The sequence below is a fragment of the Amblyomma maculatum genome, chromosome 1, assembly GCF_055883805.1.
Source record: "Amblyomma maculatum isolate TAMU_Amacu chromosome 1, ASM5588380v1, whole genome shotgun sequence".
In the NCBI taxonomy this organism is placed as follows: Eukaryota; Metazoa; Arthropoda; class Arachnida; order Ixodida; family Ixodidae; genus Amblyomma; species Amblyomma maculatum.
Genome location: NC_139344.1, coordinates 206,479,625 through 206,505,208, shown reverse-complemented (window position 1 = coordinate 206,505,208; position 25,584 = coordinate 206,479,625). Strand labels below are relative to the sequence as shown.

The 25,584-nt window shown below is 45.4% G+C and overlaps 1 protein-coding gene across 1 annotated transcript in view; it reads right to left on the bottom strand.

The window, feature by feature from the left end:
* The window catches only part of OXA1L (OXA1L mitochondrial inner membrane protein), a 68,460-nt gene that overhangs the window by 31,211 nt on the left and 11,665 nt on the right, over positions 1–25,584 (bottom strand). Inside the window, exon 4 of the mRNA XM_084590095.1 lies at positions 4,619–4,762. Coding sequence (XP_084446221.1) covers positions 4,619–4,762 — 144 coding nt within the window. The remainder of the gene's footprint in view (positions 1–4,618; positions 4,763–25,584) is intronic.

Below are 25,584 nucleotides of genomic sequence, written 5' to 3'. Positions count from 1 at the left end.
GTATTTGCACAATGCATGCACTTTTGCCGGTTCGTAAGCCCCATTTTTACATGCAGAGTTTTTTACCATGGCTAAAGCATTCTTGTTGTGGTCTGAAAAGTGCTGCTGCCTATTCGTGGCCTGTAGTTTTTAGAACATCTATTGCTATTAGCCGCGTACAGAGGGCTCCCTGTAATGCCTTTCTCATATAGGCAGAGGGCAGTTTTGATCGCGATCGGGAGTATAAGCATAGTATTGTAATATTATATGTATTCAGTGTGTTGCGTTTAAATGTTTGAACAGCATATATTGCTCAATGCTGAAGTATAGAAATTCCGCATGGGCTGTGCCTGCATTTTTTCCTCCTTACTCGTGTCTAGCCATTCACAACTTCTTTTGTGTTGCTCTCATGGGTGATGTTTTGGAGGAAAAACACACAGCGGGTACGCGCAATTTTTTCTTTTCTTCGTGACACTGTGCAGCGTGCTTTACCATGCCTTCTTTCTTATTACTTTTTGTGATTTTTTTGCAGTTTTTAAAGTGTGTAATCCAGTATTCCTTTTGTGGAATTCAAAATAAAAACGAGAAATAAACTTTTTGCGTGGAACCCATGTCTCCTATGTGTTCAACTGAGAAAACTGGCTAAATGACATCAAAAAAGTACAATAAGAACAGCTTGGATCATATTTTTTCAACCTGCATGAACAAAGTAACCTGCGCTTAGGTTCTTCTAGAACCTTGGCGGTATTTCCAGTAAAAAGGCTGCTATCCGTGACTTTATCATGTCTGTATGCATGGCATCATTAAAGACCTTACGCGCCACTATAGACATTGTAGTTGTGAATTTTAACAGCCAAAGGTAAATCAGAATCAAAAGCATTGATATCGAAACCAAAACCAAAACAGAGCAAAAGCACGCACCCAAAATCTCGGAGGACGTAATTAGCGGTCTGACCAGACACTCGGTACGTTGGCGGCAGTGTAGTAGCTCGGCCGCAGGGCCCTACGGAAGTGTCCGCTCTTTACGTAAGTATGTTTCTCTATGCGTGGCAGACGCTTTCTCCAAAGTGTGTTGTAAACGCTCTGCGCGCGGTGGCTGACGTGATGTGCGTCCATGAAGGCATCTCGTGTCATTGTGCTGCAGATGCACGGCTGCAAACGCAGAAGCGGCATTTTTTTTTATTATTTTTTTTTTGCAAGAGTTGTTCATTCTTGCCGTCGTGATGAACGTGCGGCGTAGCGTATGCTATGCCGGCTGCGGATGTTAAAAAGCCACAATCTTTTTTTTTTTTTCTTTTGCGAGAGTCGTCCTTACTTGTTAGCAGAACCAAAAACTGGGCGAGTTGGTGAACGTTCAGCGCGAAAAACGAAGACAAGGGAAGAAAGACGCAAACAAATAAGCGCTTGTTTGCTTGCGTGCTTCTTCCAGTCTTCATTTTTCGTGCTGTACATAATGCTACTTGTGCTGAACGCGCGGCGCAGCGTAAACCATGGCGGCTGCAGACGTTTTGTTTTTTTTTGCGACAGTCGAGTCCATTTTTAAATCTATGAATCAACGAAAGCCCACAGTCAGCTGCAATCATGACACTGACTTTTAGCATTGCTTTCTTCAAATGGCATTTGCAGTTATCACGCTTCCAATGATTTTGTGGCAGTGGACTACGCCCGCCCCAAGCGCACGGCGTGATAAATCGAACCAGGCTTGTGCAATCAAGCCATCGCGGGCACTCTGCCGAGTTCGCTCCCTGTCATCGCTGCATCTATCAAACGCATAGTCAAAAGATAAACACACCGTGACGTTATCGCTGCGTAGCATTTTGGCGCGCTGCCAATAAATGAGCTGTGGATGCGACGGTCGAAACGGAGGGACGGACCTCTGTACGTTTTTTAAAATTTTGTTTTCAAATTCATGGGGGGGGGGGGGGGGGTCATTATGCGACTGGGTTGATTATGCGACAAATACCGTATCATTTTTCACGATCCCAAGTGGCGACTCAAGCCGGTTTCTGTATATCGAATTATCTATATATCGAACTATTTCGTGATCCCCTTCGAGTTCGATATATCCGGGTTCGACTGTATATGCCTAAAATTAAAACACTGTATATATATAGTATGTTGATTAAATTATAGTACACCGTACGTCTGACGTTCCCAAGAAAATATCTACACATGCTTTTTCAGCTTCTCGGCAGCCGTAATTGCAAACAGAGGCGTAGCCAGAGGAGGGGAGAAGGGTTAGAACACCCCTTAAAATGCTCTGAGCACTGCACTCCCCCCCACCCCCCCTTTACCCATATGTTTTTTTTTAGACCAGCAGCTTATAACACCCCCAAAAAATAATATTTATGGCTAGCCACTGCCTGCAGTGCCTTTTCACAGTGCCAACACGAAGTATGGTGCTTCATAGAGGACATGAAGACTGACATCAAAGAATTGTGGTACTATGAATGGGTGCTCAAGGTATTCATAGGGTATAACACCGCTCTATCCTCCAGCACCTACTTTGAGGGAGTGTTCAGTGTAGCTGTTGATGTCTTTACGAGGAAGCATTGTAAAATCAGTGAGTGACGATAACTTTGAAAAACACTTCCTGTTGGAAATTAACGTGCAACAAGCAAGCCGTACTAGTTCAATGCTGGTTGAGCGAGTTTTTGCCACGGCAATAAAATTAGAAGCAACGCAATAGTAATCAATTACTGTTCTGTAACTATTCAATTACTACTCTGGGGCTGTAACTCAACACTATAATTAGTTACATTCCAGATGGAGTAACCGTAACTGTAATCGGCTACTTATTTTCTCCAACGCTTACATGACTGTTTGTAATACAAATTGCACTTTTCGATAATAACTGGAATTGATATGATTTATAACCCATATAACCATGTGCACCTACTCTGGTAATAAAAGACCTGTGTTGTGGCACTGTGTTTTACGATATGTAAGCAACTTAGATCACCATGTACGAAACATGAGTTTAAAATACAGATGCTGACCGAAAATTTGGATGCCTGATTTACCAGACATGCGTAATTACTCAGACTTTTTTGCAGCACCCCAACATTCCTTACAGAGATAATGTATAAGAGCGCCTGAAATTTCACACGCACAGCAACTGATTACTCAATTTTTCAGACCTCATATGCACTCACCATGCCACCATCGCCAGTAGCCAAGCTACCATATTACGTGCACAGTAAATGCTCGTTAACCCGTTCGCTGTCACAAACGTAGCGGTAAGTTTTCGTGCTTCCCCCACACAGTGTCACCGACATACCAGTACGTTTTCTATCGTGCGTTCAAAAACTTCGTGCTTGAGAGCGAAGCTGGCGCGCTTGGACTAGGTGCGCCATCTGACAAATCTTTCCACAAGTTCGTATTTTCACCCCGCACTGTGTTGGTACATATATACTGAAGAGTATGGAGCGACTGCGCCCACTTCCGCCACCTTCTTTGCTGGGAGGCGTGGTCACTTTGCGCGCGCTAAGCGATCATGCGGCGCGCGCGTGGGGTTACGGGTTCAAGGGTTGTTCTGCCATCTGCTGCAGGTTTGCAGGTTTTTATTTTTATTCTGTTGGCATGTCTGCTACGACGCGTCAAGTTCAGGAGTGTGTGCCGTTGCCTCTCCAACAGGTCGACACATGACTTGATTGCTGCTTTCGCTCTCGCCAAGCCCTTGCTTGCAGCTAGCAGCAGCAAAGGAGGTTGTTTTATAGCCACTCTCCATCTCCCTCTGTCATCTTGATTTCACAATGTGCCATTTCTCTCCATTGTGTGGGCCACCGAAAGTGCGCCCTCCATGCGCGCGATTACTTTCGGATGGCTGACCACGCGGGACCTTCAACTGCGGACTGGAGCGATGGCTCTTCTGATTATGAATACGAGCCAAGCTCGGATTCGGACCCTCAAGAAGTATCAAGCAGTGTTCTTTTTTCCTTTCCATATTATCCTCATTTTAAGGCTGAAGATGATGATAATTAACAACATTGGTAGAACACTGAAATGTGCATATTCCATTGACTATGTTATTTGCATAGCAATCATAATAAAAAATAAATCACTATGTTCATTCCCTGATATGCACGTTTCTTGAAACCATGCCGACACGGGGTGTGTGATGGCCAGAAGCATCTGACAGCGAGAGGTTTAACTCACACTTCGAAGAGGATCAAGAATTTCCTTGAATAAGAGGAACTGAAGCTAAAACAAGAACACCTCAAGTGGTGTGACTGATAATCTCTATGTAATCACGCACTATGTGGGCGTGGTTGTGAGCTTGTAGAGCTCTGAGCTGTCATCCACTTCTAAAACATATAGTCATAGTAGACAAAGTTTGTGGACCTCATCTATGCTGAATACTTCTGTCCTGAATACATGATAATTTAGCAATCCTTACCCGTTCGTTTAAATGAAAATTTGATCAGAAATTTGAAGGTGCATACAGCACGCGAAACTCAGAAAAAAAAAACACCTTCCCAGGACTGTGTGTACTTAAGAAGCTAAATCCCAGTCAGCATGGCAAATAAAAGTTAGCATCATGACTAGCAGGAGAGCAGTAATGACGAGCTGCTGATATCACTTCCTGCAAACACTGTGCCTACAGAAGCTAACCAGAGAAGCAGGTAGCGGCACATACCTTCAAGTTGGTCGCCTGTATTTCTTGCTTCAGTCATTTTGGCTTGCAAAAGCTGCATCTGGGGTAGGTTGTTATTCATATGAATGGAGTTCTTCTGCCCCTTTATTACCAAAGGCAGAAGACATATTTTGACGATCACGGTGCCTGTAAAGTGAATTGTCATCGACAAGTGATACGATCTGCAGACATCAATCACATCAGGCTACATTTCTACAGCATCACCGCTCTGCCAGGGGAGCCTTTAGTTAGCATTGTTTGGTAGGGATTTAAGTCTATCGGGTTAAGCATGGAGTTGGGGTGTGAGGTGTTGTACCTGTCAGCAAGCCTACCCTCTTGCACGGCGGCCACGTGCAGGCTTAGGTTATATAAAGCAACACCAACGCTGGTGTATGACAACACGAAAGGGCTCACTCGACCACAAGAGATATTTCTCAACAAAGTATTAACAAACACAGTCTACACAATACACATACTTGACAAGTGGTTTCTCAGCAGACACGAAATACCCAAACACAACATATGCATCTACTGTCAGTAACAATGTACAGCAGACCAACATCTTATATGGCAATGCGCATTGTTCTTACGAGGAAGAAACGAAATTACGCATATTCCACATGACGACATGCCCATCCTAGCACATCAGATTCTATCAAGCACCTAACATTCCATAGCCACCTATGGCAGTGAGAGCGGCCTGCTTCGAGTAATGTGAGAGAGGTCGACTTACAGCGTGCAGGTCGGCAGCATAGTATGCAAAGAGGAACAGCTTGAATAACCATGAAGAAGAAGCTACCATCCCTTCTAACTCCCTGATTACCCAAACAGCAGCCGAGAGCCATCCCTTCATTCAAATAAAGGCTTCATTCATTCATTCTACAGCAAATGTACAGCACTACTAAAGACAAGAGACATCTAAAAAAATAACGATGCCATTTGATTTTGCAAATTTCAGCACTGCCAAGTGAAAACAAAAAGGTAAGAGCCGCACTGCAGAGTTTCCAATTTTTGTGGCAAGGATCATCATCTCAGTCTCCCACTGCAGAATAAAGCTTTCCCATATTTCTCCAATTTAAGCCAGTCCTGTGACAGCTGTGGCCCTCTGCTATACGCCTTTTCTTGCTCCACCTCTCTCTGCCCTATAGGTGAGTAGCAATAACATACACCTGTTATACACTTTTCTCTCAAGAGATACTAGTAAACTGTCATTTGTGATTTGAGGATACCTGCCAAATGCACTTAACGCAATCTTATTTGTCTAGTTACCTCAATTTCAAGGGCAGGTGAAGTTAATCCTATTAGTAATTACCTTAGTAAGCACCTTGTAAAAGATATACAGTAAGCTAATGGGTCTGTAAATTTTCAAGTCCTTGGCATTCCCTTTCTTATAGATTAAGATGATGTGTTCTAAGATTATTTCGGTATGTTCAAGGGCATGAGGCTCTGTACATAAAGGGTGACCAGCTTTTCTAGGGCAATCTCTGCACTGTTCTGGGTGTTTCCACGTAAGATCGAACAAAGGTTTGTCGGTCAGCCTTATATATTTATTTCGATATTTTATATATTGTTGCCTGATGACTAGAAAGAAACAATCTGCAATTGATTTTGCTGCCAAAATTTTTTTCGGGGCACAGAAAATTATTAATGATGAAGAGGTGGAGTTCCATGTTTATCTTCTTTGCTGTTTTGGACAACTTTGGCTATGAATTACACAAAATATGTTAAAGTTAGTCAGCTGAAAATCATCTGACTAAATATATGCATGTTTTAATTTTTATTGTTATTTTCGCATTTCCGGGTAGTATAGATGTTTTTATAAAATTTCTCAAAATCTCAAAATAAAATTTCAAAAGAGGTGTAAGGTGTATGAAAGAGCAGCAATAACTCCACACTATGTTCTCAGCATAGTTATCTATCAAACAACTAAAGCTTATATTTATATAACGTTTCAATACAGAGATACGATCACGCTAACTTAAACAAAAAAAAACAGCGAACAATGAAAATTTGAGGAAACTTAAAAACAAAACCATTTTTGATATTGTTTAAAGTTTGTCCACTTAATCTCCTCTACCTCAGCTTTTAAAATAATTAAAACGATGGCATAATTTTGTTGCGCTAGTAATTACGCCCACTTCAATAAATCCCTTGTGCAAGATGTAGCGCATCACGCAGATCTGAAGATTCTACGGCCTTTGTGTATCGCCCATGATTTTGAAATTGTGGTATACTACTCCAACGGGGCGAAATATATTTACAAAAGAGAATTAAAGATACATACATTGAGAGACAGCCAAGGAGCAAGGCAATGAGGGCCCAATTTTTGGCAGCAAAACCAATTGCAGATCTTTTTCTTTCCAGTCATCAGCAAACAATATAGTATAAAATTTTAATAATAAATATAAAAGGTTGATCGACTATACTTTGTTTGATCTTACGTGGAAACACCCTCCTTCAAGAGATCTGCTGTCACCTGATACTCACCAGCTGCTTTCCCTCTTTGCATATGACTAAGGCTTCCTTCAATTCCTCTTTCTTTACTGCCAGGATGTCCAATTGCTCTGCACCACTGCCTCTATCATTATTGTCCTGGCTAAAGTGGCTATTGTACAGATCTGTGCAGAACTCTTAAGCTACTTTTCCTATCTTATCCATATGGGTAATGACATTGCCCTCCTTGTCTCTTAGTGCATACACCTGATTTCTGCCCATGCCTAGTCTCCTCCTGATCACTTTTAGGCTACCTTTTCTTTTTACAACATGCTTGATTCCTTCCATATTGTACTTCCTCAAGTCGGTCACCGTTTGTTCATGGACTCTGAAAGTACTGTCAGCTCTGTTGTGTCTGTTGGGTTAGAGGTTTTCATGCTTTGGCATTTCTTATACAGGTCTTCACCTCCTGTGCGAGCCCACCAGTATTCTGCCTAACTGCTCTATTGCATACTCCATAATGATACACATGAGGAAAGGATCGAAGGCACCTTATATCGCTGTCACACGCACACTTCTAATAATGGTCATGTCAATCAGGATTGAATTCAATGCAGATCAGGCATTACTACATGGCCAGTTAAATCACAATTCAGCCACATCATGAAGGGCCTCATTTCAATTCCTAAAGCATGATTGAACTTTTCAATCCTGGTCAAGGATTGCCCACATGCTCAGGAAATAAAAGCAAAAAAAGAAATACGCAGAAAGATAACTTTATTTTAAAATTGTCAATATGCTTTCAAATTTTAAAGCTATGCAAAAATTTCAATATAGCTGCCTTTTTACTCAGTACTGCTTGATTTTCAAAACTGTTTCAATGCCACCCACCTCCCTGAGCAGTAGCAAGTAAGTGAAGTGTTTAATTGCAAAGAGCATTGATAAGATTTTTGTTGTACATTTGTGATAGAACATCTGCAGTTGCATTACAGCCAAGAAACTGTTAGGCAAAGTGTTTTTGTTTGCTTTTACACAATTAGAAGCCAATTTGTACGGCGCCATTTGTACAGCAGACGGATGGATGGATTATAAGAGCATCCCCTTTGAAATGAGGTGGCAGCAGTTTCTACTATGCTGTTTTTTTTTTCTCCTTATGACTTGAAAGTTTTTATTATTCAGTCAACTATTTTGTCATTTCAGTTACTAAATTTTTACTTCTACCCTGATGTCATCTGTATGCTTTCCAGCCACCAATCTTGCAATTAATTTTTGCTAACTTGCACCATGAATTCATTCACCTGACCACTATTGCCTTTAAACCCTGGGGCCTCAAGGAGAGTGTCTGCGCCTGCATTGACATGTGTGGATGAGGTGCCGCCACTTGGTATTAAAGGAACAGAAAACTGGCCAAAATATGTCATGGTTATGGTGGAGATGAAAAGACCTTGCCTCATATAGTACAGGTCGAGCACTACAATATCAAAGAATTACAATTTTAATTTGCCATTGAAAATTGCATATAAACAACTGAGGCGCTATCTAGCAGAGAAACCCTATTACTTTCACTGTAGTACCCACATGACTACATCTCAGCAAAATATCGCTCATTTCCTCAAGTGCACACTGTTCATTTTTCTTCTAGGAGTGCCTGTCATAATTTATTATATTTTGCACTCTCTCCAGTGCATTCTTAACTAATAACCACCTCTCCTTTCACACCGCAAGAGGCATGCTTTCAGCTTTTGCCACTAGATAGTGCCACAGTGTTTGGAATTCCGTGAATGAAGCGATGATAGCGCCCACTAAAACTTTCGTCGACGAGGCGTGCGTTATTGTGCTGTAACAGCTTTGAGTGTGGAAATTGAAAAAGACGTTACTCTACGATAATTACTTTCTGGTGAGTGAAATTTATATTTGTTTTCAGTACGTCTTTTTTGTCGACCCCCAGTCGTCATCGCGGTCGGCTGCTCATAGTTTCCAGCATAGGATTACATAATAACGGGTGCATGCACTGATTGAAAAATTCTCGCTAAAACTTTTCTACAGCATTTCTACCAAAACTGCTATGGAATCGAACATTTTAGATACTATCAACCTTTCCGTTGTGCTGAAAAAAATTTGAGACCTAAATTCCAGTATTCTGTCCCTTTAACAGGTTAACTCGATCAAGAACAAGTGGGAACATGAAGCGGCACTGCATGTCAATTTTGCTTGTAACTTTAACCAGGATCAGAAGTAACAGTGGAACGGCGCTATAAAATGTAAATAAACGTGTCTAAATGCAATGATCTCGCAAACAAGCCACGTTTTACAACTAGCCTTAAATTATGCGAAGGAAGGTAACAGGAAGCCTCATTGCACCTATGCATAATCAACTAATCAGTGATGCTACTCGCAAAATTAAATTTGGAGCATTTTGGTGCAGAACACTGATTTAGGAGCACTTCAATGAGTTAGGATGTTTCCTATTGAGCATTTTGGAGCAATGAAATACTAATCACTCCACAACAAGTTATATTTAGTGCCCAACTGTTTTAAAAAGACAGGCAAAAAATGCTGGGAAAGTCTGAGTGCGATGTACACTAAGTTTGTTACTCATGGCACACAGTCACACTTAGAGGCCTTCAATTTTACATTTTACACTGTGTAACTGAAGAGGCGACACTGCAAAAGATACACATGATGTTTACTTGAAAAGCATATGTCTTGCATACACTTGCAAGCACAGCAGCTCAGATGTGTGACTCTCAAAATATTTTATTACAAACTTCGAAATACTTTGTTAAATATCCATTCCAATAAGGTCTCTAAGGTTTTTCATTTATGTCAACCATTTCCCTACACACTTGTATCGGCCTCACTCCGAAGAAATTAATCAGACTCAACTGCCTCAATATTCAAGGTGTCTACCAAGTTCATTTTTCCAAATTCCCTTAGTGTTCCAGATTTTCCCTGAGAGTAATATTAAAAAAGACTAGGTCGAGACGGCGAGGTCGTGACGGCAAGGACAGCGAAGCCTTGTCTAACGTTTTAATCCGATCACAAACCCAGGCGCGCGCCGGAGCCGGCGCCGCGGGACGATGATGATGGTATGTACAAATGAAAGAAGAAGATCATGGCATGTACAAATGAAAGAAGGTCCACAGAAGGCTCACACAATCTGCCCGGGGGGTCGGAAGCGGCCAGCCTGGCCGCTCCTAATTAACCGATGTACCGTGGCGCACAAACGGTTTCAAGCGAGAAACATGAACAATTTCAGTTCCACGGTGGCGTCGATCGGCTGGGGGATCAACAGGCGTGACTTTGTAGTTAACTGGAGAAGTTTGGCTGATGATCTCGTAGGGACCAAGGTAGCGGTGGTGGAATTTGTCACTAAGGCCAGGGGTGCGCAGTGGTGTATAAAGCAGTACTTCGTCACCGGGACGATAAGAGACCACGCGATGCGTAGAATCGTAGCGACTCTTGCGGTCTTCCTGGCACACTGTTGTGTTTAGGCGGGCAAGATGACGGCATCTGGCCACACGAGATAAGAACTGGGTAGGTACTGATGTGGAGTAGTCGGGCGTAGAGAAGAAGAAGCGTCGAGAATTGTAGTGGGCGGACGGCCATAAACGAGGAAAAATGGAGAATAACCGGTAGTCCGCTGTACTGCTGTGTTATAGGCGAAAGTGACGAATGGTAGAATAGTGTCCCAATTTCGATGATCCGGTGTGATGTACATGGAGATCATATCTGATAAGGTGCGGTGAAATCGCTCAGTCAGCCCGTTAGTCTGGGGATGGTAGCTTGAGGTTGTCTTATGAAGGGTGGATGACGCGTGAAGAATTTCGGCAATGACTGCCAATAAGAAGGCCGTCCCGCGGTCACTTAGGAGCACCCGAGGAGCGCCATGACGCAATACAATTGATCGCAAAAAGAAATTTGCTACTTCTTGAGCGGAACCGGTTGGTACAGGTGCTGTCTCAGCGTAGCGTGTAAGGTGGTCGACAGTTGTTATAACCCAATGGTTACCCCCATCGGAGAGAGGTAGGGGACCATATAAGTCGATGCCGACTACGTCGAATGGCGTGGCGGGACAAGGAACAGGTTGTAGAAGGCCAGCGGGCGAAGACGTCGGCCGTTTGCGACGTTGGCACAGAGGGCAGGATGCGACGTATTTGGCAACGCAGGAAGATAGGCCAGGCCAAAAGAATCGTTTTTTCACGCGGTCGTAGGTTTTGTCAACACCAAGGTGACCTGCAATAGCGTCATCGTGGAGAGCCGCCAGTATACGTGGGCGAAGCACACGCGGCACGACTGGGATCCAGCGAGTTCCATCAGGGCAATATACGAAGCGGAGTAGGATGCCATTTTTGAGCTTAAAATTGCGAAGTTGTCGGCGAAGCCGAGCACTGGGGGGGTCCGAAGCGCCAATAAGGCGGTCGATGATGGGTCGGCAGTAGGCATCGGCTAATTGCTGTGAGCGGAGAGCGTGTTTGTTCTCAGAGTCGTCAAATGAAACTGTTGTGATATACGTCGGGGAAAGAGATGGTCGGCTGTGGTCATAGGTGGAAATGCATTGGGAAGAAAAACAGCAAGCCGATTCCGAAAGTGGACAGCGAGAAGGAGCGTCGGCGTCTTGGTGTTGGCGACCCGATTTATAAGTGACGTCGAAATTGTATTCTTGCAGGCGTAGAATCCAATGGCCGAGTTGGCTTGTCAAATTTTTGAGTGAAGACAACCAGCAAAGAGCATGGTGATCGGTCACAACTGTGAAATGCCGACCATATAGGTAAGGGCGAAATTTTTGAACAGCCCAGACGACTGCAAGGCACTCCTGCTCAGTAATAGTGTATTTTTTTCAGCTGGAGTCAAAGTCCGACTGGCGAAGGCAATCACTTTCTCATGCGAAGTTGCATCGCGCTGCAGGAGTACAGCTCCAAGACCGAGACCACTGGCATCAGTGTGCAGGATGGTTCGAGCGCTATCACTGAAGTGGCCAAGAACAGGGTCTGATGTGAGGGAGTGCTTCAGATTATTAAAAGCAGCTTCGTACTGTTCAGTCCACACGAAAGGGCTGCGTGTTTTAAGTAGTTCATGAAGTGGAGCAGCAATACTTGCAAAATGCCTTATAAAACGCCGGAAATAAGACGCCAGGCCGAGAAAACTGCGCAATTCTGTAATCCGTTGTGGACGAGCAAAGTTCAAGACCGCGATAATTTTTTCAGGGTCTGGACGAATGCCGTCATGGCTGACTAGATGTCCCAATATTTTAATTTCGTTCTGTGCAAAGTGGCACTTCTTGGTGTTGAGCTGAAGGCCCGCTGAAGCAAGACACGTGAGGACCTCATTCAAGCGCGTGAGATGGTCGTTAAAAGTTGACGAAAAGATGACAATGTCATCCAAGTAACATAAACAGGTTCTCCATTTTAGGCCACGAAGCACAGTATCGATCATTCTTTGAAATGTCGCTGGTGCGTTACAAAGTCCGAAAGGCATAACATTAAATTCGTAAAGGCCATCGGGAGTTGAGAAAGCGGTTTATCTTTATCGTCCTCGTGCATAGGTATTTGCCAATAACCTGAGCGGAGGTCCAAAGTCGAGAAATATTCGGCGCCTTGGAGAGAGTCAAGGGTGTCATCAATTCTTGGCATTGGGTATACATCTTTGCGGGTAATTTTGTTGAGTGCCCGGTAATCAACACAAAAGCGTACCGAGCCGTCCTTTTTTTTAACTAACACTACTGGGGAGGACCATGAGCTTGTCGAGGGACGAATAATATTGCGATGGAGCATGTCATTTACATTTTCTTCAATTACTTTTCGTTCAGAGAGGGAAACCCGATAAGGCCGTCGGCGAACGATAGAGTTACCTTCAGTAATGATGCGATGGTGCGCAACACTAGTCCGTCCCAGTGGTGGGGAAGTGGCATCAAAAATGGCTTAGTGGTGTCGAAGCAATGTCAGCAGTTCTTGGCATTGGTTCGGAGTGAGGTTAGGATTAATAGTCTTTGTGAGAACAGAAAGAGAGACGTCTGTCGAAACAGGGAGCTGAGGCAGAGGGCCGGTGAGCACCATCAAGGACAAAGGTTGAACATCCACCATGCAGGGGAGAGAAGTTCCTTTTCGGAGCACGAGGGATCCACGTGAAGTGTTAGTGGCCGCTACTGTCGCTGAGCCGTTGCAGAACCTCACAAGACTAGACGGGAAGGCGATACCACGTGCAAGATGACGATAAGATGGTGCGATGAGTACGTCCCCGTCAGTGATGTGGTCAGAAACAACGGTAAGCAGTTTTTCGCACTGAGGAGGCAAAACAGTATCAGCGGCGGCAACGAGGGGATGATGTCGTTCAGAAACTTCAGATGAAAAATCGCTGTCTGTCATATGGATAACACGGTCGCCACAAGAAATTAACGCCGAAACGGTTGACAAAAAATCCCATCCTAAAATCATCAGATGCGCACATGGTGAGAGCACAGCAAACTGCACATGATGGCGGACGCCGTCAATAACAATTCGTACGGTGCACTTTGCTAAAGGGCGCAAAGGGACGTCATTTGCTCCACGGAGTTCAGGCCCATCATATGGTGTCGTCACTTTTCGCAAACGGTAGCACAAATCAGCGTGAATGACAGAAATTGCAGCTCCTGTATCAATCAATGCTTCGACCGGTAATCCTTCCGCGAAAACAGAAATATTATACGGGCGATCTGGAGGACTTTTGGTAAGTTCGCAGAGTGCAGTTTGACCTCCAGAAACTGCAACGCTTAGTTTTCCGGATGGCGGACAGGGATAGTTGTTGCGGGTCGGAGAGGGGAAACTGAGCGGCGGTATGGGGATAGGGACCGACGTTGGGATGCATGGGTTCCACGAGGCTCAGACGAGGATTCTGGAGGTGGGGATGATCTTCGAGGTGGGCTTGGAATAATATGACGTTGGAGGGATGTCACTTGCAAAGGTATCGTAACCACGGCGCTCGTTCTGGAGGCGGCGACGACAGACGCGGGATATATGTCCTCTAATGCCACAGTAATAGCAAATTGGTCGGGAGGGGCGCCAAGGTGCGTAATAGGGTGGTGCAGGTTGAGCCGTCGCTATTGCATTGACGTGATTGTAGGTTGGTGCCGGTCGAGGAGGGGTAAAGGAGGGGGGGATGCTGCGACGTGCGTGTAAGTCGGTACTGAGCGGGGTGCCGGAGGGCCAGATGTCATAGGTTCGGTGATTGCTGCCAGCTCTTCTTTGATGATGCTGCGAAGACCGGCGTCATTAGGTGTTGCGGAAGAGTGATCGCACCCGTGTCGACAGACAGGCTTGAGGGCCTGGAGCTCCTCGCGGATGATGGCTCGAATAAGTGCCCGCAGGTCGAGATCAGCATAGGTCGGGCCAGTAGCGTTGGCGGGCTGCAATCGGGAGGACTGCAGCTGGTCGATGCGTTGGCAGGTCGTAATAATGGAATCAATAGTTGAAGGATTCTGAGCAACTAGGATGTTATACGCCGTAGAATTGATTCCTTTCAAGACATGGTGTACTCGTTCATGTTCCGCCATGGTGGGACTAATACGCCGACAGAGTGCAAGTATGGCGTCTATCTAAGACGCATATGACTCATCAGGACCTTGAAGGCGTGAAGCGAGCTTGGTCTTCGCGATCTCAGTACGACCTGCCGGGTCGGCGAAGTACTGTCAGAACTGCTGTTTGAAGATGGTCCAGTTAGTTGTGTGGGGCTCGCGGTTGATGAACCAAGTCCTGGCGACCTCAATAAGGTAGAAAGAGATGTTGAGAAATTTCAGAGCATCGTCCCACCGGTTGTAGGCACTGCAGCGTTCATAGGTGTCAAGCCAGTCATTGACGTCTTCATCGCGATGACCAGCGAACAGCGGCGGGTCGCGCTGTCGTGAGGGCACAGTCGGAGGGGGTGGTGCAGCCGAGGTAGAGGGTCCGGCTTGTTCGTGGGTACTGTCGGTAGACATAGCGATGGTGGCAGTTGCCAAACGGCGACCGGAACGTAGCTCCAGCGAGAGGCAGGGCCCAAGGCAGCAAGGGGATCAAATTTCACCTCCACCACTTGTAAAAGAAGGCTAGGTCGAGACGGCGAGGTCGTGACGGCAAGGACAGCGAAGCCTTGTCTAACGTTTTAATCTGATCACGAACCCAGGCGCGCGCCGGAGCCGGCGCCGCGGGACGATGATGATGGTATGTACAAATGAAAGAAGGTCCACAGAAGGCTCACAATATTTAGTTTTTTGTTAGTGACACTACTTTGTTTTATGTTAAAACGGGGTGACACAATGCCATCTGACACTATCACTCTCTAGTAAGCGTGTTAAAAAATAAAAACAACAATATATTCCGCTTTGAATATTAAGGAGTAGCATTTATTTCATTTATAAGCAAAACAGAAGGCAGACATTATTAAATTGTAACAAATTGACTGTCTTAAAAAAAAAATGCTATACCCAACTGCAAATAAAATCGAACATTTTGAAATACAGTAGCCGGCCGATTTTTTGAACTCCAATAATTCGGACTTGCAAAAATATTCATGGAGGCTCTAGTTTCGCTTGCTTTTTTTCCCCCCTGAGTTTCATCTTGCACTATTCACTGCCCTCGTTAGCCATGGAAACAATGTTATTCATGCAGTACGTACATTCGTTCGTGGCATAAGCATGACCTACAGCTGCTCCATAGTATGTTGTGAAATAGCATGAACATGACTACATGACTAAAGCATGACTGGCCAAGATACTCTACCTGGAGTGTTATAATGACTACGGATTAGTACTTTGGCATGATTAGCGTCTGTGGGGCACCACTGTGCACGCGTTGACGGCTTTGAAAGTGGATTGCATGCTTCCCGGCAGCGCACACACCTGCCGCACAGGCACCAATTAGCTCATGCACATGTGGTTGCGCCCGTCGTATAGGATCATGCTAGTGCGCACATGGGCGGTGCGTGGAAGTTGATCACAGTACCAGATCGCACTATGCTATAACTCCTTTTTATCTACATATAGACGAAACATGAGCAGCTGCGATGTTTGTGACTCATAAAGCTGTTTTGCGCAGAAAATTGATTTTTTTTCAAGTTCACAATAAGACGCAAAACTATATCCACCTCTCGCAAAGCTGCGCCGCCTGCATCATGTGCGTGCACCTCCAGCGACGGAAATGGACGCTTCCATCAAGGCGGTGGGCAGGGAGGAAGAGTTCATATGGGACATGCGTTGCTCCTATTGGAAATCGGAAGGGCCGCAAATTATCGCAATGTGTTTTGCCACTTTGTTGGAACTGCCTACTGGGAAAAACAAGAAAAACAAGGGGAGGGGGTGGGCATCGAACAGTCCATGTGCGATCCGTAAGAAGCATGCGCTCTTAAGTGTCAGCTTTGAACACCGAAGCACCGTTGGCTTCGCAGTGCCTTTTGCCACTTAGTGGGATGGCACACTTGACAGCACAACGGGGGAGATGGATGGTTGCTGAGGAAAGGATGTACAGTCGAACCCGGATATATCGAACCCGGATATATCGAATTTCGGTTATATCGAACTCACGGAATATCCCCTTGAAAATCCCATGTAAAAGTATAGAAAAGCCGCGTCATATATCGAACTCAATTTCACCGGTCGTTCGATATATCGAACTCCGCACCACGCACTGGAAAGTGTGCCTTTCCCAAAGACCATCGTATCACCCTCGGCCATTTACCGCGTGACGTTTTGAAGCCGCGCGCGGAAGTAATGAGAGGGGACAGTTCGGCTAGGGCAGCGCCGCGCCCATTCCCTAAAGGCGCGCGCATTTGCGGTTATCGTTTCCCGCGCACCAGCACGTGACATTTGCAAGCCATGTGCGTGGATGAACCAGAGAGAACCGGTGGGAACGAGTGGGGAAAAACGCGACAGAAGGAAGCGCAAGGGTGTGCCCATTCTTTTGCCAAGCTATCTCTCTCCTTTCTCTTTCCCGGCCTTCGTTCGCAGTAGCACGCGCTACGCATGCGCCAAGTCAGCTCAGCCCGTTTTCAGACAGAACGTCGGAGGCTTTCCCCAGCGTGTGTTGCGGACCCTCTGCGCGCAGCGGCTGATGTGGCTATGGCGCCTGCGGAAGTTAACAAGCGGCAGATCTATCTTTCTTTCTGAGTCGTCTATTTTTACCGTAGTGCTGTACGCGCGGCGTAGTGTAAGATATGGCGTTACGAAGCGGCTTTTTTTTTTTTTTTTTTTTTTTTTTTTTGCGGGAGTCATTTATTTTTGCATGTATGAATTAACGAAAGCACGCGGTCAGCTGCGATCATGACACCGCCTTTAGCATTTTTTGCTTCAAACAGCATTTGCAGCTACTGTATCACGCTTTCCAATATTTTGTGGCAGTGGACTACGCCCGCCCCAAGTGCCGCGTGATAAATCGAACCAGGCTTGTGCAATCAAGCCATCACGGGCAGTCTGCCAAGTTCGCTCCCCGCCGCCGCAGGAGCTATAAAAAAGATAAACACACGCCGCAATGTTATCGTTATCGCTGCGCAGCATCTTGGCACGCTGCCAAGAAATGAGGTGGGGATGAGACGACCGAAACGGAGTGCGACATGCAAGCGAAAACGCTGGCGATTTCTGCCGCGGTGACACAGAAACCTTGTTTCGAGCTGCCATGGTGGCTCGAACGGCAGAGAGACGCAGTTCCAACAAGTTGGAAATTTTTTGCTCTGTCGCTGCGGCTCGTCGCTGAGATCCCTTAATCGCTTGCATGTGAGCGAATTGGCCTTAACGCTTTTTTTTCCCCCAAATTCTTGAGTGCAAAAGTGAAGGGTGGGTCCATTATGCGAGTGAGTTGATTACGCGACAAATGCGGTATCGTTTTTTTCGCATCGTAAGTGCTGTCCCAAGCCGATTTTTGTATATCGAATTATCTATATATCGAACTATTTCGCGATCCCCTTCGAGTTCGATATATCCGGGTTCGACTGTATGCCGTACTGTACAACCCATGCAATGCCAGTACTTTCTTACTGCGAGCTAAGTTCCCTTTATATAAAACTGCAACAAATTTTCCATGATATAACCACAAATTTCTCCCGAGTTTTTCATGAGTTATTCCAGATTATCCAAGTTCCCTAAGAAATCTTGATTTCCACAGTTTTCCCAATTGGTAGACAGCCTGATATTCCCCTGAAGCAGGGCAGACCTCATAAGTCTCTGTACTGGTTGAAACACTGTTTTCAAAATTTCTCCTTGCAGTGTGCACACCTGCATCAAACCTGAACAATCTATAGCATTTAATTTCTTTTTTTAAAGGAATGGCAAAGCTTCGCAGACACCAAATTGCAGAAGTGAAATGAAAGGCAAAGTGCAAACGTTGCAACTCCAGTTGAATTCATTTGCAGTGAATATTTGCCTACTATCAACGAAGCTGATGTGGCAGTTTATATATGCATTATGACTACGGCACTGTGTAATAAATAGAAAAAATGCCCTGTTTATGGTGTTGAGTTGTGACGAAGGCATAGGTGCCAGAAGCCCATGTAGGAAAATGCACCACGATGGGGCAGCAGTCTTCACTACAAAATCACAGTGTGGTCCACTGTTTCAGCATAGGCAGGGCACGACTTTCATTTTTGCTTGGTTTGATTTTGGGGTTTTAAGTCCCAAAGCGACTCAGGCTATGAAAGACAACCGCAGTGGAGGACTCCGGAAATTTCAACCACCTGGGGTTCTTTAACGTGCACTGACATCACACAGCACACGGGCGCCTTGCTTTTCGCCTCCATCGAAAAGTAGCCGCCACGGCTGGGATTCGATTCCGCATCCTTGGGCACAGAAGGCGAATGCCCTAACCACTGCACCCCCATGGCGGGGCTCCGTATGAATGTAATCAACAGGAAATCTAGCAAGGGCCACCTATCACCAGCGCTTAATATATTTCCTTTAGGAATCTGGCACGTGCCTATCTTTTATTTTTTCACCACACATGTACAGAAGATTTAAAAACTATATGCGGCGAAGAAAGTGGGAAAAAAGCTGCGTGCGATGCTGCTTGACTGGCCCCACCTTCCCTTGAAGTTGGCAAGCAGGACAGCAATAACAGCTCAAGAACATAAAGGTTGAATGTATGTTCAAGACATGGGCAAAAGTAGGAACAAAGAAAGGCAAACAAAACCATTATGAAGATGGATGAAAGGGAACAGACTTTTTCTTCAACTAAACACTGCATGCAAACTATTCTTCGACCAAAAAAAAAAAAAAAAATAATAATAATAAAAAAAAAAGAATGTGAGCCATAAAACCGAGGAAGTTAATTTTTCAAACTTCGGGGACTGAATTAAAATGAAGAAGCTAGAGAATATTCATTCCTTTTTTTTTTTTTTCCTTTTTGCACCTAGCACAGTTTGACAATCTTAATCACGGGATCTCATCTTGCTCACAAGACTCATAAAACAATGTTTTACTGTCTACAAAATCCATAGATTAAGTCGTGCAAGGACAGCTCCAGAAGCCGTGACTGTGATCAGCCTGTGACCAAAAGCGAGCGTAGTCCAAAAAAAAAAAAAAAAAAAAAAAAACTGATTTAAACAGAAAAAAAAAGACAAAAATAAAAACAGCGACCAAAAGGCGAAAGCACAAATGTCGAAAGCAGGCAAGAAAGCAAGTCGTAAGCAAAGAAAACTAATGAGCAAGCGTATCTTTGGCCCGTGATTGATGCTTTCTAGGGGCTGGCGATGACTCGGTGGTTTTTATACTCTATATTTTGATTAATGGGAGGTGGGCGATGATTCAGAATATTAGGTCATATATTTCGTGCAAATAGCAGACTTTATAGTGTTTCGATGTTCCAGCATCTGTAAATGTTAATTTTGGCAGCCTTGGGCTTCATTGCAGCTGCAGTCTTGGCCTTCATTGCGGCTTTATGGAATTCAAAATCTAAGGCTGCTGTGCGCTTCCTAACCTGCTGACACTCAAAATAAATTTCACATGTACTATCTCAAATTATATTAGCACAAACACAAAAGCCATAACTGATGCACCTCCTACACTACCTGATGCCAGGAATTAAAGTGAGTCTATCGACGAGACATGATAAGATCAACCTTGTACATGAATGGCCCTACAAATTACCAAAAGCTTCCAAGAGCTGCGCAAAAAAAGTAAGATACATCCATTAAAAGCATGCGGCGCAGAAAAAGAAAACACAGTGTTGAAGTAGTGCTCCAAAATCACAAGAACCACCACACCCCTTTTCACAGTGTGATGCAGTAGCAGGGTAGCAGCAAAGCCTGGTTAGAAACTGCCCCTTTGCGTTATGGGAATGCTTCCCCGCACAAACTGCGACGCGTGCGGTGAAGCATCCTCAAACCGCTACGGTTCGGCGTACTCGTATCAGCAAGAGAGAAAAATATGAGCAGGCGTTAGAATGGTGTGACACCCTCTCAAAATAAAACTAAAAGGCCAGTGAAGCATGCTGCAATGTCTGAAACGTTGTGACTGGCCATATCACAGCCGCAGAAAGTTGTCCCCGAGTATGGCAAACTTTTGTGGCTAGTCAGGGCATTTTGGCGCAATGTGGCACCAATTTAACAAATTTCATGCCTATGGTGCAGCTTGGCGCAGAAATATGCAGCCGTATCAAAATGGTACAATTGGTGCAGCTGTTGCACCTCTGTATCATACAGTATGTAGATGCCTTGCATTTTACCCATCTAAAAGCGACCATTGCAGTCAGGATTAATCCCCATGTCTTCAGGATCAAAAGTTCAGTGCCCTAACGAATAAGCCATTACAGCGGGGTGCGAACCCAGTGTTGCTCTGTCTCGCAGCCTTTGACCTTCCTGCGAGGCTACCCGACTTGGGTGCGTGTGTCTCAAGAAGGATGCGGTGTGAAGCAAGATACCAAGGCTTCCTGTTCTTGCTTACTCTTCTTCCTGCACTCTAATTCATAGCAGACAAAGAAGAATAAACCAAACTGCAGGAAGTGACAAGATTTCATTCTGCACTACAGTTGAATCCCGCCACAACGAATACCGCCACAACGAAATTTCCGCGACAACGAATAATTTTTTATTCCCCGCGAGTATCCTATAAGAATTAATGGCCTAAATTTCTCTGCACAACGAACCATTTTTGCAGAGCGTTTCCACTTCAACGAAATTTTCGCGTTCAAAATCGAAACCGAAACTAGTTTTATTGGCGAGAAGTCCAAGTCAAATCCAAAGCCACATTAAGCATGAAATCACGTGTACAGTGAACTAGAATATTGGGTAGTGTGCTCACAAGCGCCACTCGAGGTGTCCCCGCCGGTGTCGACGGGGAGCGGCGGTGGGCGGTGGCGCTGCGCGCGTCTCCACGGTAGGTGCTTTGAAGCGCGCGCGCTCCACGGGTAAAAGCCAGTGCCGCGCTCGGCCGGCGTCGCAGTAGCCGCGCCGACAAATTGAAATATTACCGCGACATTTGCGTGGGTTTTGCTGAAATGGTTAAGCGGACCTTGAATTGAACTTTATATCTGCGCTGTGCACATGTTCAAACAATGTTAATCAATGCGCTTGGCTCGTTGGGACGTTCACGTATAGTGTATGTCACTCGAGCCTGCATTGTTTCACTGGAAAGAAATTATAATGCACTGCATATTCGGGGGTTATACAACTCTTTCCATTAATGCTTAAAGTCAATAGTAATACCTTGGGATTCATGCCAGGGATAAACGAGGAATGAAGGAGTGTCGGCCGCAACAACTGCTTATTCACAAACACCCATGCTGCAGCACACAAAAACAAAAAGGACATGGAGATGACAGGTATAATGAATGCATGTAATTCTGACAAAGTAAAAGAAAAGATGCATTATTTACAATTCGCATTTTTCGCAGCACGGGAGCCGCACCACAAGGTTTTCAAACCAGCTACTGCATACTTATTTGGAGAGACATAAAGTCACTGCTTTATGAAACATATGAACAGATTTGTCACCGCTGCGTATATTTATGTTCACGTATTTTGCCGCTTATTTCCTTCACTTGCTCCAGCACTTCGCAACAACGTTAGCAATGGCTTAGTTTGAGGTGTTTCGCCCGTTCTCGTTTTTCTGCCTTTTTTTGAATTAACCCCTTTCACAAGTGCAGTCCGGTGACTAAATAAAACCTTATTACTTCTTCAGATAGGCCTTCTGCGTGAACGGGGCAACCAACTTCTTTATGCAGTCTATTTCTAACCACTTCCAAAATATCAAGAATACTTTCAGAATCTGTTCGTTTGGGGCCGATTCCTACTCTTCTGTTGTTACGGGTATATCGGGCAGACTAGAAAATTTTGTTTTCGAGGGCCCGTATGAGTTACAACACCAGTGGGTTTCCTCTTCCTTTGTTGTCTTTCTTTCGGTATATTTTTTGAAAGATAGACCGGCAGATTCGGCAATAGCGTCGGTGTGGCATCGGGGGATAATGCTGGCTTCCCACGAGGGATGCGGACTTTTCCCCCCGTTCACAATATGAACATAGCCCCGTAGAACGAAACGAAGTTCGAAATGAAGCTCACAAACAGCACAGCTCCACAGCTCTCATCCAGCCGCTTGTCCGAGTGACGGAGGTTGATCTCCCACTGCTTCCTTAAAAGTCATCTTTGGGAACACCTAGCAGGGCTATTTTTGGGCCACCTTTAGTATGCACATAGCCAGTATTGCATCCAGGCGCGTAGCAATTTGGTTTTGACGACGGGCCGGCATATTTTGGTTTGGGCCTATCTGCAGTGACGCGGTAAGTTTGTTGTGCGGGTACATGTGAATGATATATGTGACCACGTGGAAGCAACCACTATATTCCTTTACGCCGATGACCCTTTACTAGTATCAGGCAAACCTAAGTTTTCATGTGCCTTGGCTAACCTTCAGGAGGTGCTATTAAATTTAGTCATTGGTTTGTCTCAAACTTAATACAAATAAATGGCACCAAATCCCGACTTGTCTGTTTTTGTAGCCCGCACAAAAATGTACCAAATGTAGGTTTTATATATTTAAACCCCTCATATTGCTATTTGTGTTCTTGTCAACCTATATCTAGCGTCCCGTCGGTTACGTATCTTGGTGTACCCATATACAGTGATCTGACATGGAGTACTCAGTTGACCCACATTTGTAAGAAACTTAGAAGTGTTGCATCTTTGTTGTTTAATTTGAAAACCATGATGCCTTTTTCTATCAGAAAACTAATCGCCCATGCTGGGGTAGTGTTCAAAGATACGGTATGTGTTTTTTTTTTTTAACTGCTCTTTCACATGGAGTTGATAGGAGTTTGAAAAACATCGCTACAAGCGTCCTCTACATGCCACAGGAGAATTTGCCCAGCAGTGTCTTTAGAACAGCCGGTTTGCCTGCTTTTGACAATCTTTTTAAACAAATTGTAGTACTAAAATATTTTTGGAGCAGTGCATACAGGCACAAAAACACGAAACCGGTACCGTTGAGACATGTTCCTCGTTATCTTAAACCGAGAGTCCGCATTCATTACGGTAAAGCAACAAGACACTATTATGTTCCAGCCATCCTCAACGAACTACTGGACGACGTATTTTCTTTGACCACCCGCAAAACATTGAGAGTTGCTGTTAAAGTGTTAGAGAACATATAATATGTACTGATGTTGTCAGTTTATTTTTGATAGTGTGTTGTGCCAAATGTTTCTTTTTTTTTTGCCTCTGATGGAGTTCTGATGTGGCGCGAAGATTGCAGCGGCTGCCGGTTGTCGCCGCACAAGCCCGCTTGTGGCTTCGGCGCTTCCGTATGTGTATGTTGTTCTAACTATACTAAATAAATATTGTTATCATTATTAGCAGTCTGTCCCAGTGAATTAACCGGTTAGTACAGGCCACATGTCCGCTTACCCCCTCATGTGCGAAAGAAAAGCACAGAGTTCTGATCTCCAGGCAGAACATGCATACACCGACGCACGTGGTGTAGTCAACACTCACTTTCGATGGGAGCTTAAACAAGAGCCTGAACTGGCCTTTACTGAACAAACGCTTGAAGTGACCTCCGATAAGCGCCAAAAGAACATGCGCACAGCAGAGCAACAACGAAGCCACAAATGCACACAACGCAGTGACAAATTGAACCGGCTGACAGCGACGGGCGGAGCAAAATCCTACCGTGAAGTCTACCGTGGCGTCACCTGGTGCCGGCGCCGCGAAGCAGTCGCCTGTCGACAAACGCGGGGCCTCCGCTCCCCGTAGAGCCGCCGCGGAGTGAGCACACTACCCAATATTCTAGTTCACTGTATCACGTGATTGCAGTTCCGCCATTTTGGCTTTGTGTCGTGGTCGCGTTGTTCACTCGCTGCCTTTCTCTTCGACAACGACGAGTTTTCATCCGCAGGACACGATGGCAACGCAAGTGAAAAAACGCAAAACTCTTTCCCTTGAGCAAAAAGCTCAAATAATCGCCCAAGCAGAAAGCGGAAGGAAGAAAGCGGCAATTGCTGAAGACTTCGGAATTCCTGCAAGTTCGCTGTCAACGATTCTAGGCAATAAGGACAGCGTGAGAATGGCACTTGCTTCAGGCACATCCTCGAAGCACAAAAAGGTGACGCGGCCCCTTCATGAAGAGTTGGACAAAGCAGTGCATGCGTGGTTTGTGGAAGCACGAGCCAGCAACGTCCCCCTGTCCGGAAGCATCGTCCAGCAGAAAGCCTTGAACTATGCATGCCTACTTGGCATTGATGATTTTAAAGCCAGCATTGGCTGGCTAAACCGTTTCAAGGCCCGCCATAACATCGTTGGAAAATGTTGTGCGGCGAGTCAATGTCAGCAGACGTGGACGGAGCAGCTGCTTGGAAGGCGAGTAACAAGGCCGGAATTTTAAGCAACTTCGCGCCTGCAGACATTTACAACGCCGACGAGACCGGGCTATTCTACGAGATGTTGCCGGCTAGGACGCTCGACTTCAAGGGGCAGCGCTGTCACGGCGGCAAACACAGCAAAAAAACGCATCACAGTGCTGCTTTGCACAAACATGGATGGCTCGGACAAGCGTCCGCCGTTAGTCATAGGCAAAAGTGCCAAGCCGCGCTGTATTAAGGGAACTCGTAGCCTACCTGTGCAGTACAAGGCGAACAACAAGTCATGGATGACCCGCGCTATTTTCACCGAGTGGATGATGGCATTCGACCGCGACATGAAGCGGCAGGGCCGTAAAGTTTGCTTGCTTTTGGACAATTGTTCAGCGCATCACTCCGACGAAGTCAAGCTCACTAACACGGAGCTGAGGTTTTTCCCTCCCAATTGCACGTCTGTCTTACAGCCTCTCGATCAGGGCGTGATTCTTAGCCTGAAGCGCGCTTACCGCGGGAGGTTAATTCAGCGGCTGCTTTTTAACACTGAAACCGGCCGAGACACGAAGGTGGACTTGTACGTGGCACTGCAGATTATGTCTGCTGCCTGGAGCACACTGGGGCGCTCAGTAATTGTGAACTGTTTCAGGCACGCCGGATTTGCCGAAGGTCGACCCGTACACTCTGCTGGCCTAACACCAGGCGTTACAGACGACGACGAAGAGGCGTCACCGGCTCCGGGGATCGCGGCCGCCTGGAAAA